Source organism: Mauremys reevesii, linkage group 18 (genome assembly GCF_016161935.1).
Source record: "Mauremys reevesii isolate NIE-2019 linkage group 18, ASM1616193v1, whole genome shotgun sequence".
In the NCBI taxonomy this organism is placed as follows: domain Eukaryota; kingdom Metazoa; phylum Chordata; order Testudines; family Geoemydidae; genus Mauremys; species Mauremys reevesii.
The window spans coordinates 21007036-21023805 of NC_052640.1; the positions used below are offsets into that span (position 1 = coordinate 21007036).

At 46.7% G+C, this 16770-nt stretch overlaps 1 protein-coding gene across 18 annotated transcripts in view; it reads right to left on the reverse strand.

Annotated features, from left to right (window-relative positions):
* Window positions 1–16770, reverse strand: part of SLC5A1 (solute carrier family 5 member 1) — a 78536-nt gene that overhangs the window by 40998 nt on the left and 20768 nt on the right. For 7 of the 18 annotated variants that reach the window (XM_039505558.1, XM_039505556.1, XM_039505571.1 and 4 more), the window contains 3 exons: window positions 14782–14915; window positions 6538–6640; window positions 2037–2108 (listed from right to left, as the gene is read on the reverse strand). The exons of 1 other annotated variant lie outside the window; for it this stretch is intronic. In XM_039505558.1, coding sequence (XP_039361492.1) covers window positions 2037–2105 — 69 coding nt within the window. In that variant the 5' untranslated portion in view covers window positions 2106–2108; window positions 6538–6640; window positions 14782–14915. Of the gene's footprint in view, window positions 1–2036; window positions 2109–6000; window positions 6387–6537; window positions 6641–11700; window positions 12311–14781; window positions 14916–16770 lie in introns of those variants that run through there. 10 more of the 18 variants (XM_039505564.1, XM_039505557.1, XM_039505565.1 and 7 more) reach the window with 6 other exon arrangements.

The following is a 16770-nucleotide window of genomic DNA, read 5'->3' on the forward strand; positions in this document are numbered from 1 at the left end:
AGCTCCTCAGCTGCACTGAGCTCACAGTGTAGCAGAGAGGCAAAGATGGCTCTAAGCAAATGTTAATCCTAGAGACAATTCTGGCAGTACAAGATCATCCCCTCTGGCCTCCGATACGCCTCCTACATGGACAAGGGGCTTAGGCGATGTAAAGCTGGCTATATTGCTTTATGTCCCTGGGGGACTCCCCTGTGTCAGGGGAATTCCCAGCTGCCCCTTTAGGGAAGCTTCAAGCCTCCTTTGTTCTTTAAAATAGTGCAAAGGGGCTCACCGAGGCCTGACGGTCTAACCCATGGTGGTCTTGCGCTTGTAGACACTGGGCTGGATACCCCCACTGCCTTGCACCTTGTGTTGTCATTTGCACCTGAATGAAGGTTGTTTTATACTCACTGTTCACAGGTATAAAGAATTACACAAGATGCAAAACAGCAGAGGATCAGGTCTAGTGCATTTACAGTCAGTCACGCAGGGGTCCTGACTTACCACTATTATCCATTTTCATGGCAGTGTCACTCCATTGATTAAACAAAACAAGTTTACCTTAAAATAACTTTGAGATTCTCTATTTCACAATGGTTTCTATTAGGACCTGAATTTTCTCAGGCCTAATCTACTCATGAGTTCCTCCTCCTGCTGGGAAATACAATGCTTTTATCATTACAATGGCAGCCCCAACTCCTCCCCAATTCAGGCAACACTGAATGGAGACATTGAAAAAGGGGCAGGAATTTCTGAAAGCTTTTTTGAAAATTCCTACAGTCAGTAAATATTTATTTAGTTCTCTAAGCCCCCAATCACGTCATTGGATTCACATGGACAGAGCCCTGCATCAAATTCCTCTCAAGTGCAAAGGTCCTGCTGCATGGGTCCAGTTGCAGGATCAGGGGTAGGTTTTATAACAAATCACTGAAGTTTTCCTTCCAAGCTGAACTGGAACGATGATCACGAAAGTACCATATTAGTGACACCTAGACAATTCATCACATTTGTCTAGAAGATTTTCTTCTTTGCAAGGAAGTTTCATTCACTAGAGAAAGTGTGACCTAATGGAAAAAGCACTGGACTAACTCAGGTGACCTGGATTCTAGTCTCAGCCCTGCCACTGGCTGACCTTAGGCAAGTCACTTCTCCTGTCTGTGACTCGGTTTCCCCATCTTAAAATGGGGATAAAAATACTTATCTCCTCTGTAAAGTGTTTTTAGATATGCAGCTGAAAAGTACTATTATTATAAATGTAAACTCTGATTTATCATCAGTAATTTATTATGATACAGTCCAAGGTTCTCTCCTTGCAATGTTACAACAAAGGATTAGATTGCACAGCCACATAAAGGCAATACAGCAGGACCAAAGAAACCACGCCTACAAATCATTTCCTCCCTATACCTTGTACCTAACAGCAATCACCTCATACGAGCCAGGCGCTCAGTGGAAAACTTCAGTGTGTCCAGAGAAAATAGTAACTACACAGCATTCAATAAAACGCTGAAGTGATCAAGTGATGAGCAGCCAAACATTGTGTGGGGTATGGAGTGAAAGTACAGTTCTTTTGTGCGTACACACACACACACACACACACACACACACACACACACACACACACACACACACAGAGTGTGTATTGCCAGGGGCGGCTCTAGAAATTAGGCTGCCCCAGGCAGCGCGGTGTGCTGCGCCGCCCTTCCTCGGTCCCGCGGCGGGTCCCCAGCTCCCGCGGCAGGTCCACCGGAGCCCCGGGACGAGCGGATCTGCCGCAGGCATGACTGCGGGAGCTCCACCGGAGCCGCGGGAACACCGGACCTCCGCTTGAGCTGCCGCAGTCATGCCTGCGGGAGGTCCAGCCGAGCCGCGGGACGAGTGCCCCCTCCGCAGTCATGCCTGCGGCAGGTCCGGTCGTCCGTGGCTCCGGTGGACCTCCCGCAGGCATGACTGCGGCAGGTCCACCGGCCCAGCCTGCCGCCCTCTAGATTTGGCCGCCCTAGGCAACAGCTTGGTTTGCTGGTGCCTAGAGCCGCCCCTGTGTATTGCAGACTTACTGGCCACCACACCATGCTCCGTCCAGCAAGGAAGAATCCACCCACAGTCCCTCGGTTTGTTGAGAGCATGGCCTGGAAAGAAAAAAAAAACTGGTTAAAATGTTCAGCTTTAATAAGCCAACTATAGCCTGATGGCATCAACAACCAGGGCAGCGATGAGAAAGAAGAATCAATCAAAAAGGGCCAAGGAAGAAAGAATCTGAAGGGAATAGCATGACCTGACAATGACTGAGCAATGATTCTTATATCAATCTATAAATTAACCAGTCAAGCTTTATCGCTTCAACTTTCATTACACGAAGCCTGCAAAACCCAAATCTAAACACCGCACATGTTAAAATACAATGAACTATACAATACAAATAAAACACAAGAAATGCATCACTAACCAAGGGCCTTGCCGGCAAACTGTCACTCATAGGAGCACTCACTCCTTCACGTGAGCAGGCCTCAAAACTGCTGATGTAGTGAGTTTTATGTTCATGCACTAGAGATGCCATACCTAGCTTTCTTACTCAATACTAGCGTGCTCCAGAGTTTCTCTGCAGGAATCTACTGCATGGCATTTAAACTTTCCTGTTGTGATAAGCTCATCAAGGTACCTGCACTTATTAGCCTTTCTTCACTTCCACAGAGTAGCAGTTAAGAATTACATTCCTCGCTCTCATTTTATATGTCAGGAGTGACTTTATGGAAAGTTTCCCTCACATTTTTCACAGGGCCTGATCCAAAACCCTTTGCAAACAATGATTCTTTGGATTGGGCCCGGAGAGGGTGTGAGAAAAAGTGAGCCAGATCATTGATCCTAATATAGAAGAAAATAAAACAAACAGGGGCATGTTTCACTACATACAATAGTTGAATCAAGAGACACGTTTAACATTAAGCTTCTTAGAAACTATTCAGAACTACAAACTTCAACGCTCCAGTGCCTGACATGCCACCTACCAGCAGCCAATTCAGGGCCCAACCCCCCCGGGCCCGCGCCAGCCCCCCCCCCCACACACAAGCCCTAGCGCGCGCCTCCGCGCGGGGCCGGGTGGCAGGGCTTCAGGGGGCCTGCAGCCCAGCAGGGGGCAGCAGCCATGGCCTGGGCCCCCAGCAACCACTGCTGCCCCTCCCCCAGGCCTCTGGGGGGGGGGGGCTAGTCTGGGGCTCCCAGCTTTATGCCCTCCTCCCCCTGCTCCCTGCCCCCCTCTGCCTGCCCTGCTGGCTAGCCCCTGCTATTTTGCCAGGCTCCCAGGGGAAAAAGGCCAGCCCCCCAGGCCCTTTTGCTGCCCCCTGCTGCTGCTGCTACCCTGGTGGGAGGGGAGGAGGGAGAGGGCAGCTGCTGGGAGGAGGAGTGGGCCCCTGTAGCACCCCCCTGCCTGCCCCACCGCCGCCTGCCTGCCCTGCCTGCAGCCAGCCTGCCCCCTGCGCCAGCCCCGCCTGCCACCTGCCCCCCTCCCCTGCCCCTGCGCCCCGCCCCCTGCCTGCCCAGCCCCAGCCCCAGCCAGCCCGTGCCCAGCGCTGCCACCCTTGCCCCACCCCCCTGCCAGCCTACCACCAGCCAGCCAGCCCCACACACCCCCCTGCAGCCAGCCCCCCCCCCCCCCCCCCCCCCCCTGCAGCCCCCCCCCCCCCCCCACCAGCCCCCTGCCTGCCCCCCCCCAGCCCCCCAGCCCCCTGCTGCCTGCAGCAGCCCAGGCAGTGCACCTGCCAACAAGGAGGGGGCAGGGGGGGGGGGGGGGGGGGGGGCCACACACCCCACCACAGAGCAGAGAGAAAATGTGAAAAAATGAAACAGGGGTGGAGGGTGGAGGAGGTCTATATAAGAAAAAGAAAAACCCAAAAATCCCTAAATCCTATAAAAATCTGGACATCTGACAGCACACCCCACCCCAGACACACACACACACACATGAAGCGGAGCTCAGTTCTAGTTCATTAAAAAAAAAAAAAAGAGTCTTTTTTATCTACATCTGTATTTTCCCAGACATGTCCAGCTTTTTTTTTTTTGGTTCTTAAATCGCCAGGAGGGAGGAATTTTTTAAAATACGGACGTATATTGGTACTAAAAAAAATAAAATATACATACACAAGCCCTTCTTAAAAACTTTAACAGAATACAAAGAGAAAAAAATTTTTTTTTTTTTTTTTTTTTTTTTTTTTTTCATGCTGCCCCGCCAAAAAAAAAAATCAATTTGGGCCCCGCACTTCCTAAAGCCGGCCCTGCCTACCAGCCCTATTCTGCCCTATGAGTTTATGTTACAAAGAATTACAGTCAATAACAAATTACAATAATCATACTTCAGGTCAGATTGTACCTTTAAGGCACAAGCCTGGCTCCCTCCCAGAGCCCCCCAAGATGCGATGGAGGCATTTCTGCCACAAACACTCCTTAGAGGAGAGCATGTTGCACCCTTTGAGTCAATGGACAGCTTGGCTGGCTAGAGTGGGCTTATGAGGGTTGGGGGGACTCCTGGTCCTGCCTCCTCCCCATTCTTCCCTGCTCCTTTGAGGTTGCTTGCGCCCCAGGGTGCACTAGGAAGAAGCAGTGCTCTCATGAAAGGTCTGGGCCCTCAATTGTGTTTTGCTCTGCGGGAGGTGGCAGGGGGAATAAATGGACAGACTGTCTGGTACAATCCAACCCTTGGCATCCAATACACTCAGCCAGAGGTACAGGTGCAGGTACTTCACATCTTCAAAGTGCTGAACAAACATTAACTAGTTAATAGACCTCAAAATTAATCACTTTTCAAAACTGTCAGGCTGCTAGTGTGAAAGATTTTGCCTGCAGCTGCCTGCTCTGTTCTATGGCATGGACTCCTGGGTTATTTCAGGGGAGTGCACAGGTCACTGAGGGGCAGGTTTCCCTGACTCATTCTGTTAACTGCTGGCTCTTTCCTCAAGGCACTAGCAGAATTTTTCAAAAGGACAGTCTCTGATTTCTCCTCAGATAGAATACAGACACTGTTCCTGAAAGGGATATCAGCTCTTTAATCTAGTGACACACAAGTGTTTTCCGCTAAGGTAGCATTAGTACAAATACTATCTGTCCTTTTCCTTTGAACCGTGCAGAATCAAGACTTATTCTAATAGGACAATATCTGCCTTTCACCTATTCGGTGCAAAAGAATTCTCTTTCAGGCTGCAGTCTCTGTACTTCCCTCTGCATCATCAGCATGCTTCAGGAGGAGGCACCATCGTATCTGGGCTTTAAACAGAAAAGACCCTGCACCAGCAGCACTTGTCCTCACTGAGATTTGTTCCTCCTCAGTGTCTAAATGCACCTGCTCTCCACAGTGCAGTCCTACTGATGAAAAGTTGTCATTCTCCTGTGTCCAGACCTTGTCTGTGCTCTCATCCATTTCATATCCATCCTGCAGCAATGCCCATCTCCCGCTCCATTACCATCTCTCCTCCGCCTTTAGCTCTATTCCAATCCACACCATTTACAACTCAGTCCAGTACTCACACCCACTTTCCTACCACAATCAACCCCACTGCAATCCCCATTCACCCCACCTCTCACGCTTCACCCCAACTACTACTCCATCACAAATTCCCATTTGCAGGCTCCTCTGCTCCATCCCCACTCACCATCCCATTCCTATTTTCACCCCTACTCTGTTCTTTACCATGTCCCCACTCTAATCTGCTAAAAATGTCTACTTCACCATTATCCTGATCTTCATCCATTGGCTCTCTCCTATAGTCCCTTCCCCATCCATACCTCTCCCTCACCTCAGCCCCATCTATTCTCCCCTCCACTACCATTTCATCATCTTCACCCCCAGTCCAGATCTCATACCAGGTCCTGCTGCCCCACTGAAGCCCAACTTAATCCCCATCCTGCCACCTTTCACCCCATCCCCCAGTTAAGCAGCAGGCAATTTACACAATTATAGTTTTAATATACGAAGCCATTCTCCTAAAACCCAATAAACCACACTTTCATTAAGAAAGAAAAATCCAGACATACCCATAGTCCCACTGCTAGGACTACCACAAAATAGATGACTATAACTGAGATGTCAGCAGGGTTATTGATTTTTTCGGAGGAGTCCATCCTGCCTGCTTCTCCAGCGGCTTTCCTCCTTGGCTTTCCTCCTTCTTCTCGCCTTATAATGTCTCTCACAGACTTCAGGTTAATGATAAACCCCTGTCGTCCCCCTCTGTCTTGTATAATATATAACTTTAGATTCACTTGTATGGGTACAAAGTGAAGCTGATCCTCTTTCCTTAGCTGTGACTGTCTCCAAAAAACTGCTCTCCTATTACAGCTGTTGCTGATTTCAGAGCCAAAGAGCGACCCGAATTCACATCCCCTGATGAAGGTGCTCAGAGTTGTTGCAGACGGAGAGCAGGTGTCTGGGAAGGAGTGAGCTGTGGAAGGAGTGGCTTGGACATAATATACCCAGTGTATGCACCTCACTGTTTGCAGATACTCTTCCTGGATAGGTTGTTCCTGTAAATCTGGTCATGGAATTAATTGTTTCCTTGAGAAATTGACACTTACCAAGCCCAAAGAAAGAGTGACTGACACTTAGGGAAACCCCACAGTTCCATGAGCCATCCCTCATTCCAGCAGGAATACACAATGGAGGTACAGCCCAGCATTTCTGGAACAAGACAATAGGAAGCCACTATTACATCTAGACCTTTATAGTGTTGTGTCTCAGACATAAATTTGAGATACAGAAATGAATGCCTCCCTCTCCCCTGCCCCCTGCAGTGTTCAAAACCAGGATTTTTGTTCTGCCCACTGTGGCAAGCTATGATGTTCTAATTCCAGATTTGAATAACCCCCAACATTTGGTGTTGCTTACATATGGTCTCATATGCAGTTATTTATTCTTTCTTGGACTTGAAAATTAGACCAAACAAAATGACCTGATGCAAAAGAGAACTCAAAGATGTGGGGCAGGCTGTGATTGTCCATGGAGCTTCTAAGTCACTCAGAAACAGCCCCTGAAAAGGGAAGTTTCCTCAGATCCCTGTGATCCTCTCTCATTGAGCAGGAGGTGGATATCACAGCCAATATCAGAGGGGTGCAGGAGACATAGGCAATAGACAGGTGTAAGAATTTCAAGGCTCTTGGGATATCTGAAAGTCTGTCTCCACCTTTGCTTTACCCCACGCAATCATAATTCATTTACAGTTCAGTAGGCTGCCAGCCAGAAATTGATTGCCACGTTATATTTACCCTAAAGAGAATGAACAGTACAGAACATACAAAGCATTGTGATCTTGTACTGGTTATACATCATTGATTTCAGTGGAATTACTCCTGATTTTCAGAAGTGCAACTGAGATCTGACCCTCTGTTAGGGAATCCTTTCCAAGGTGTAATTATCCTGTAACATTTTGCTTTTTTATTATTATTAGTAGTAGTAGTAATAGTAGCTAAACAGAAGCATATCTATATGTAAAATACCATAACAAATTACCATTAATTTGAAGTTATAGTGTAAAACAAGAACTCCGTCTTTCTCATCTATACATTGCAATGAGAAAGGCACCTACAAATTTCCTACAAAATGCTATCCTCTGATAATTTAGGCACCTCTTCAGCACAGACTTTTATTTGGTCTACAGACAGGCAGTGAAAATGCTATTTGTAAAGCCAATAGGTGAAAAAAATAACCCTAAGAGCTGCTTAGCACCCACAATTCCCATTAACTTCAACCTTTCCTGTTGTCTGCTCTAGAGAAAAAGGTCTTATTTACTAACCCTAATTACCAGGCAACAGTTTGTCTAAGGTAGGCTGTTGCTGACCTTTCATACAAAGGCTGATGCAAATGGATTCCCATGTGTCCTTGTAACAAATGGATTGTTTTAATTTTCACTCATTCTTAGTTCATGAATTGAATCCCAGTTTCAGCTACTGTAGCCACAACAAACTTTAACATAAGAAAATAGTAGGTTGTGGAGCACGTGGGCCTGATTCTCCACTGCCTTGCCCCCTGAGTTGTCATCCACCCCTGTGCAAACCATCACTACAGAGACTGTAAGATGCTACTACTGGCATAAGTGAGTGGGAAATTCTGCTTTACACCCACTGCACACACTTTGGCCAGGTCTAGATGATTCCACAACATGCAAAGACAGGAGAGACTCAGACCCCAAGAATAAATAATCACACAATTCACATCTTTACCTGTGGCGGCTGTATTGGTTTGGTTCTGCATTCTCCATGTCAGGTACAGACATAACTGGGACACTGATTACAGACTGGCTGTGAGGTAAACACAATGCTTGTGCCTCCATATCCTCATACCTGCAGTTCATCGGGAATCCCACAGAGGCGTTGTACTCGGCACTATGTCAGCACAGCACAGCCCCTCTCACACACAGCACAGACAAAGTCAGCCTGTGGAATTCACTGCTCCGGGCTGTCAAACACTCAGGTACTCTAGCTCAGTGTTTCTCAACAACCGGTCCGTGGACCGGCGCCGGTCTCAGATTTCCCTGACACAGCTTAGGAAGGCAGCAAGCCTGTTCCCGGCATCAAAAAGGTTGAGAAACACTGCTCTAGCGGGTTTTAAAGAAAAGATTGGCCAACAATCTTTGTACTTATGCATGCACAGATACAAGTAACTAAACTTCCTGCTGCAAGGTGAGAGCTTCTCAGCAGAGGGCAAGAAAGAATCTCTTCCACCACACACTCCTGAGCAGGGCATTCACAACTAGCTAGGTGCATTATTGGTGTCACGGAGTTCACGGCAGTCACAGAGTCCGTGAGTCTACCGGGCCTCTGTGACTTCTTCAGCTTCAGCTGTCAGCAGCTGGAGCCGTGGCTGGGGCTGGAGCCAGGGCTCTGCTCCCCACAGTAACACAGCCCCATGGTGGGGGCCGCTGCTGGGGCCATGTGCCCCTCTGCCCCACAGCCAGGGCCATCCTTAGTGGGGTGTGGGACCCGAGACAAACCCCACTCCACCCCTTTCCCCAAGCCCCTGCCCCCAGCCCACCCCTGCTCTGCCTCTTTCTGGCTTCTGCCCCTTCCCCCGAGAGACAATGGAAACTGGTGGGACAGGGCAGGGCGCAGCGCGCTGGGGTCGCTGCTGCCGCTTCCCACCGGTGAGTGTGGGCCTGACCCCCGCTGCCATTGCCAGGCCCTCTGCTAACTCCCAAGGGCAGCCTGGCCCCCTGCACCCTAACCCCACCTCCCCGGGCCGGCCTAGCACCCTCCCGCACGACACACACACAGAGCTGTCCCTAGGGTACGGCAATTCAGGGCGGCCGATACGGGGCCCCGCCAAAGTGCAGGGGCCAGGCTGGCTGCCTGAATTTGCCGTCTCGTAGGGATGGCTCTACCCGGGGCTTGCGCCGAGGGCTGCCGCCAGGGCCGTGCACCTCTGCCCCACAGTGGGAGCTGCAACTGGATCTGTGCGCCTCTGCCGCAGCTTGTCCAATTATTTTCAGTAAAAGTTTTGTTTGTTGCCCCTCACCTGTCTGTGACTTTTACTAAAAATCATTGTGACAAAATCTTAGCCTTAATTATTGGACATTTTCATCTTCCTGAAGTACCAGCTCCAAAACTGGGCACTACTGGAAGCAGGATACCAGACTTGAGTGACCAACAATCTGATTCACTATGGAAAATCCAACATTCTTTTCTATGGGGCCAATTCAACTCCCTACGTCTACGGGAGACTTTCCACTGATTTTAATGGGAGTGGGATCAGTCTAGAGAGACTATATCAGCATAACACGCAGAACCGGAAAAATGTCCTGAGCCTGAAACTCAGCTGTCACACCATCCACCACTGCTAACCCTGGTTCGGTTCCATTCTGTGTTTACAATATTAGGAAACCTAGTATACATGGTAACTGGGGCTGCAGGCATTTTTAGGTCCTTGCTGATTACATTTGCACTCAGTAGGACTGGATAAAATGCTGGTGATGAATCTACATTATGGTTCCCAATGTGCTTCACCATTTGAGAAGAAGCTGCATTCGCAACAGTGGGAAATTTTCTAAACAGGACACTAGAGCAACCAGCACACACTTAATACCTCCCTCTTTTTATTTGTATTTGTGTTCATCCATTACCTGATTTATATCTCACTAAGCTCTACACCTTCCATAGACTAGCTCAACTGCATGATTTTAATCCATGCCTACACTTCATTATTATATCCCCTATCCACTTTCACCTGACCGGGGTAAGTGCTGAAGAATAACACTCCACAAATAGTCACTCAAATTTTTACATGAATTTGCTTTGGACACACAATGTGTTTGCTTCCCATGAATATTTACGTTATTGAATAATTGTTAAATAGTGATAACCATTGACAACAGTTAGAACAAGGGCTGCAAAATCTTTTTCCACAAAGCTCAGCCAGCGAGGCAATCCCAACCTGTTGCACCTTCTAACAGGTCACTTTTGCATCCCCACACAGCTTTGCTTGTCCATTGCGAACGTCATATGCAACAGCAGTGTTATTTCATTCCTGGACCCCAGACAGTTCTGTTGATGCCCCTTGTTTCTCTTGACTCAAAATGCCTCTGCTAGTCCAATCTTCAGGCCTCTCTCCTCAGCAGATAATTATTGCAATGAATAGTGTGGTAGGCATGTGATGTAGATAAATAGCCACAAGTGTGAAATACATGCTTGTTGATAATATTGCATTTAACAGTGTACATTGATGTAGTTTTTCGGTGGGGATTGGAGCCCACAAAAAGGATTAACAGCACTGCAGATGCATCTAGTTGAGGACTGAGTTGGTTAACCAATGAGAATAAATTCTCTTAAACATGCTGTACTAGTAACAGCAGACGCTCAAATCCTTTTGCTGATGAGGAAGGTTCTATGAGATAAAATGGGTTTCTTGTTGCAATGCAAAACAGTCACAGGGAAGGCAGAGGTGAAAGTAAGCCAGTATGGTCCGGTCCAGCGTACCGGCAAGAGCCAGTACACCGTGCTGGACTGCACCGGCTTCCGCGGCGGGGATTTCAAGGGCTCTGGGCTCCCTGCAGAGTCCTTTAAATCTCGCCCACAGCTCGGCGCCCGGGCTGTGGCCGGGATTTAAAGGGCTCGGAGCTCCCGTGGCTGCGGGGATCCCAGAGCCCTTTAAATTCTCCCCCGCAGCTCCAGCAGCCGGGCTGGGGTCAGAATTTAAAGGGCCCAGAACTCCATGGTGGCCAGAGCCCCGGGCCCTTTAATTTGCCCCTTAGCCCCAGGGGCTCCCAGCCACCTCTGCAGCTGAGAGCCCTGGGTTGATTTAAAGGCCCTGAGGCTCCCAGCCACAGCCGGTGGCCCAGGGCCTTTAAATCTCAAGATGCACCGCCTCTTCTGGCTGAGGCCACGCCTCTTCCGGATGAGGCGACACACCCCTCAGGACTCCTGCAGTTCTGGTAAATCCTGTAAGTTACTTTCACCCCTGAGGGAAGGTGACACACCTGCCCAGCCCTGGGAAAAATCCAGGCACTTTGGACCGCAGGTGGCTGAGGCTGGTGCCCTCCCAGGTACACGCTCTTAGGAGAGGACTTAATGTTCTGGGGAGGAGTTCTGACACAGTCTTACAAGAGCTGGCCACCCCCAGACTAAAATGTCAGATCATCCCTTGTTGTTAGCCTTCCTCCTGAAGGTGGCAAATGATGCTGAAAATAATAAGTAAAATAAATGATAAAACACAAGCAAAAAGAGAATTTTACTAGTGATGAATTAGATTACCTGAAGCCCACAGATTACCTTCATGTCAGAGAGGTAAACAGCTGATACTTTGAACCATCATCCCACGTGAGGAAGCCTCCAAAAATGGAATTATTCAGGATGGGAAGTGACAGGGCTTATTCTCGGGAGTGACACTGGAAATGGCATGGAAACGGGCATCTCCACTAAGCTTCTTCTTACTTCACTCTGCAGTAATATATTCTATCACGGTAGAGAACTCATCAATGGCATCATCCCTCTTTATACACAGTGGCATATATACAGTGGATAAGGGGCAAACCAAGCTGAAAACATGCAGATATTTTACTCCCATATGCAGGAAGCCATGCAGCAGGTTGGTATATTCCCTTCTCTCCATTTCCTGGTTGAGTCTTTATCCATTTTTAATAATATTGAAGTTTATTTAAGGAAACTACCCTGGGATGGTGCTGAATGCAACATATCACTAGTACTAATCAGGAAGTGTCTGGAAGTGGACAAGACAGGAGTTCATAGGCTTCCAATGGGTTTCGCTGAGATGGCTCTAATAATATGGCAGCTGAAGGACAGCAGATGTGGAGCACTTATTGTCACTTCTCTAGTGCTAGGTGTTTACACCTTTGTGCAGTCTTGTTTATTATGAGCAATATTTGAATTTGACTAATTTGAGCAATTTCACAGAAGGGGAGCAAAATGATGACAGTTTGAAAATTAAACCCGTGTGAGGGATTTTAAAAAATAGAAATGTATAGTTTAGCGAGAATGGAAGACAGTAACCCTTGTCTAAAAGGATGTCAAAAAGAAGATTGGGCTCATTTATCCTCATTAGCTCAGAAGAGCAAATCAAGAAGCAACAAGCTTAAGTTATGCACAGGAAAAGCTTAATAATTACGTCACAGTTTTAAGATCTGGACAACAGGTGAGGTTATTTCTTTTCTGGGAGAGAAATGAATGGCTATGAACACAGAATACTGTATTTCTAATCTAATTTTCAACCAAGTATCTATCGTTGGATAGGGCTATTGGAGGACAAAATCAGAGTGCAGTTTATAAAGCACAAATGTAGCACAATTGAATTCAAACAAGCAGCTATTTTCAAACCTTCAGCCAATTAGTGATCTCCACCTATCTATGCGTTTATAATGTGCCCATCTCCATGGTATCTGAGCATTACCAGGATTATAAAAGCAAACAGTACAAAGATTGTATTCTGCCCAGGTGACATCCTGAGAAAACAAGTGAGATAAAGCTGTTTTTTGTTTAGTTTATTAATTCATTTTTATTTTAGTTTTCGTCATTTGTCATTTTCAGGGGTTACTGTGGGAAAGCTAAGAACAAGAGACGGAACTGGCATTTCCATCTCAGAGTGCTAAATTTTACAAGACTATGTTCTAACTCCTCCCTAAGAGATTAAAAATCCCAGCCCAAGAGTATGTGCCTGGAATGGCAACACCCTCAATAACCAAAGGGCCAAAGCAGCTGGGTTTTTCTAAGGGCTGTGCAGGGGTGTCACCCGCCTTGTCTGTTTCACATTGCAACATAAAACCTATTTAAACTCAGTGACCCTCCCTCTTAAAAACAAGAGCATGAGTGTCTTCTGTTACCAGTACATCACGTTTCAGAACACTCAACAATTAACCCAGGGGTTCTCAGACTTTTCTACTGGTGACCTCTTTCACACAACAAGCCTCTGAGGGCAACCCCCCTTATAAACTAAAAACACTTGTTCATATATTTAACACTATTATAAATAGTGGAGGCAAAGTGGGGTTTGGGGTGGAGGATCACAGCTCATGACCCCCATGTAATAACCTCACAACCCCCAGTTTGAGAACCCCTGAATAACCCAACGGGACACTGAACTAGGTGCATCTGCAGTGGCTGATAATACTTTCCATAGGCTCTCTTCCCAACCTAAAATATGTTTCCTGATGAAGTATTATAGCAATAAATGGGAATTTGCCACTTCTGTCACAATTACAAGAACAACTAAATAATGGAAAGGACTACCAAGAATGGATGCAGAATCACCATCACATCACTCACAACTATGTCTATGAGGGATGTTTTAGGAATAATTAAGTCTCCACTGATACAATACAGGGCAACAAAGTCTAGTAGATGATTTTCTCAATGTCCCTTCAACCCTACATGATTCCCTGATTGTTATAATAATGAAAACACCATTTACTGGTAGTTGGATTTTGTTTGAAATAAACAATCAATCATTCTAAAACAATGTATGGCGCCGCTCCTGTGGAGCTGCTTTGATAGCTCTAGAGCCGTAAGCAGTAGCAATTATATTATTATTATTATTTATTACATTTGACAGTTTTATTTGATTAAAGAAATCTCAGAAGGAAATGGAAAATATAATCTGCTAATGTATGAGTCTGATAGCTATTATTTGCTCTACAGAATCCTTGAAACATTTCAGCTAGCCTCTTATTTGTGCTTTGTTTTGAAAATTAAAAGGAGATCTGAACAACACTGCTATCTCCTTGAGGTGCAAAATTTTGAAACCTATGGGAAAGCTCTAAGCTACAGCAAACCCTTTTGGGGGTGGGGGAGAAGGTGGGATAGTGAGAGAACCAGAGGAAAGACTATTAGATGAGTATGAATTAGAACAGGTAGTAAGCACATTTAATACACGTTAAATAATTGTTCCAGCAGCGTAAAGGCCCCAGAAACAGCCCTCAAGGATTATCCCCAACATAAGGGAGATCCATGGCAGCAGAGCTAACAGAATGGCCCCAGATCACCTATCACTCCAGAGGTAGAAGAGTCCACAGTTAGACAATATATTAAATGATCAAGCCACAAGTTTTATTAGCTTGTCAGTAGGACTTAGAAGAGACAGACGGATGGACTGAAATTGAAAACAAGAACAGCAGACCTATCCAAACCAAAAGAAGAAAGGAAGGAACAGAAAGAGAGAGGAGCACAGCAAAAAGGAAGAAATCTTCTTTTTGTTCTTTTGGATTAGAAGTAAGGATCACATTTGAGAGACTGAGAATTGGGAATAATGAACAGGGAAGAACCTTTGCGTACTGAATGAAAACCTTATTAGCCGAATCTGGAAATAAACGTTAGCAAACTTACCCCACTGTCCAGATGTTTCTTTCAGCTAGTCCCCAATTTCCTTACACATCCAGAACAGAAAAACAAATGTTTCACACTAAGTGTAGTTTGGCATGTAATAGGGTGATATATAAAGTATCAATCATTAAGTCACACTGAAAGAAAGAAATTATACACATTTCTATATGTTCAATACCATTTACAGACTTAATGCTGGATTTGTAAAGCTAATCACCTGCTCTTATCTCAGAGAAAAATAACAATATAGTCTGCTAGCTAACATGCAGAGTGTTTTGCAGATCCCAGACTATCCCAGCATGGATACCCTTCTTAACAGGTGGTGACGTGACAGAAGCCAGAGTAGCTACCTGCTCTGGTAATCACAGAGGATGTGGACATAACATGAAGATTCCAAAAATACTGATGATCACAAGAATCCTCAGTGACCCTGGACCAGATCCTGAGAGCCTCAGGCAACCCTCCACTGAATTACATAGTAGTTTTGCCTCAATAAAGACTCATTAAAACCTGAGAGGAAGGAACATCGCATTGACTCCTGAAGTGAAGCAATACAGTGATTAATCCAAGAGATCAGCCCTGTGCTCTACTGCTAAATTCTTGAAGTAGAAGGAACCAGTGGATCCCACAGAACTGACTCTGTAAGAGGCACTTGGGATGACAAATATTATAGGCTTTTTAACACAGCAAAGAGTGACCTCATCTGAGTAAAGCAATAGTTAATCTGATCTCTCTGATTTGAGAGTGCCCAGTTACATAGTATGTGTATGAATGTGAGTGTCTCTATGAGTGTTTTAGCATGGAAATGCATGTATAAGTGTTGGCATATGGATTGGTGAAAGTCTTTCAGAGACTGTAACTGAGGCAAGAGTAAGTTGTTTATGTTCTATGGGTGTGCATTTGACAATACCAGTGTACAGGAAGTACTCCATCCTCCCAAATGAAAGGCAAAGCTTATGATTAGTCTCTCTCTATGGTCCTTTCTATACTAGGGACATTTTAAAAAATGTCTAACTGTTGCTACTACTAATCAAGCTCACCTAGTGTTGGCAAGGCTGAGAGCCCTGGTATAGGCAGACTGTTGGTGTTTTAAATGTTAGGTTTAAACTTCTGCTTAGAGCTCTTCTAATTGAAACAGTGGCAGCAGCAGCCATGGAGCCTTCTGTGTGCTCCCAGTGTTGCTGGGAGCTGAACCAATGCCAGCAATGGTAGGAAAAGTGGAAAATGTCCCTAGTATAGATAGAATCTATGGATTTCTTATAAAGGGGCAATGAGGATCTGACATGTTCTAACACACACAGCTGTTGTGCTCATGCACAATAAAGAACAAACCTTCTGGCTGGTAGCTGGGCCCTCCCTTATTCCCACCCATAGATGGGATCCGTTGGTAGGAAGGGGAAGGAACACACACAGCAGCTGTAACCACTGGGATGCACAAATCAGCAGGGAAAAGCTGGAATGTACTCAAGAGCACGCTGGTTTCTAAGGGCCACATCTTCCTCTAAGTCAGTGGTCCCCAAAGTGTGGGGCACGCACCCCTAGGGGGCATGGAGGAGAGTTCAAGAGGACACAGCCGGGCCCAGGCCAGCCCCCATTGGCAGTGGCGAGGGAGTGCCACCCAGCCCCACTCTGCCTCAAGCTCTGCTCTGGCTCTGCCCCAGCTTTTGGCCTGAGCCTTGGCTCCTGGCTCCCAGCCCAGCCACAGCTCTGGCCCCCTTACCTCTGCCCGTGTCCGCCCCCCCCCCACCCAGGAGCTGGGGGGGCCTCAGCCCCACTTCCAGCCCTGGCTCCCAAATGTAACTCCCAGAGTGAGGCCCAGACAGGGGTAAGGTGGGGGCGTGATGTGAAAAGTTTGGGGACCACTGCTCTAAGAACTAACAGCCCAAAACAGACAGCAATCCAGCTTAACTGCCTAAGAAAGAATTCCTCCCTCCATGTAGAGACACTATAGGAGGCTTTTCCAGAAGAAAGGAGATGTGGCTGGAGCAATGT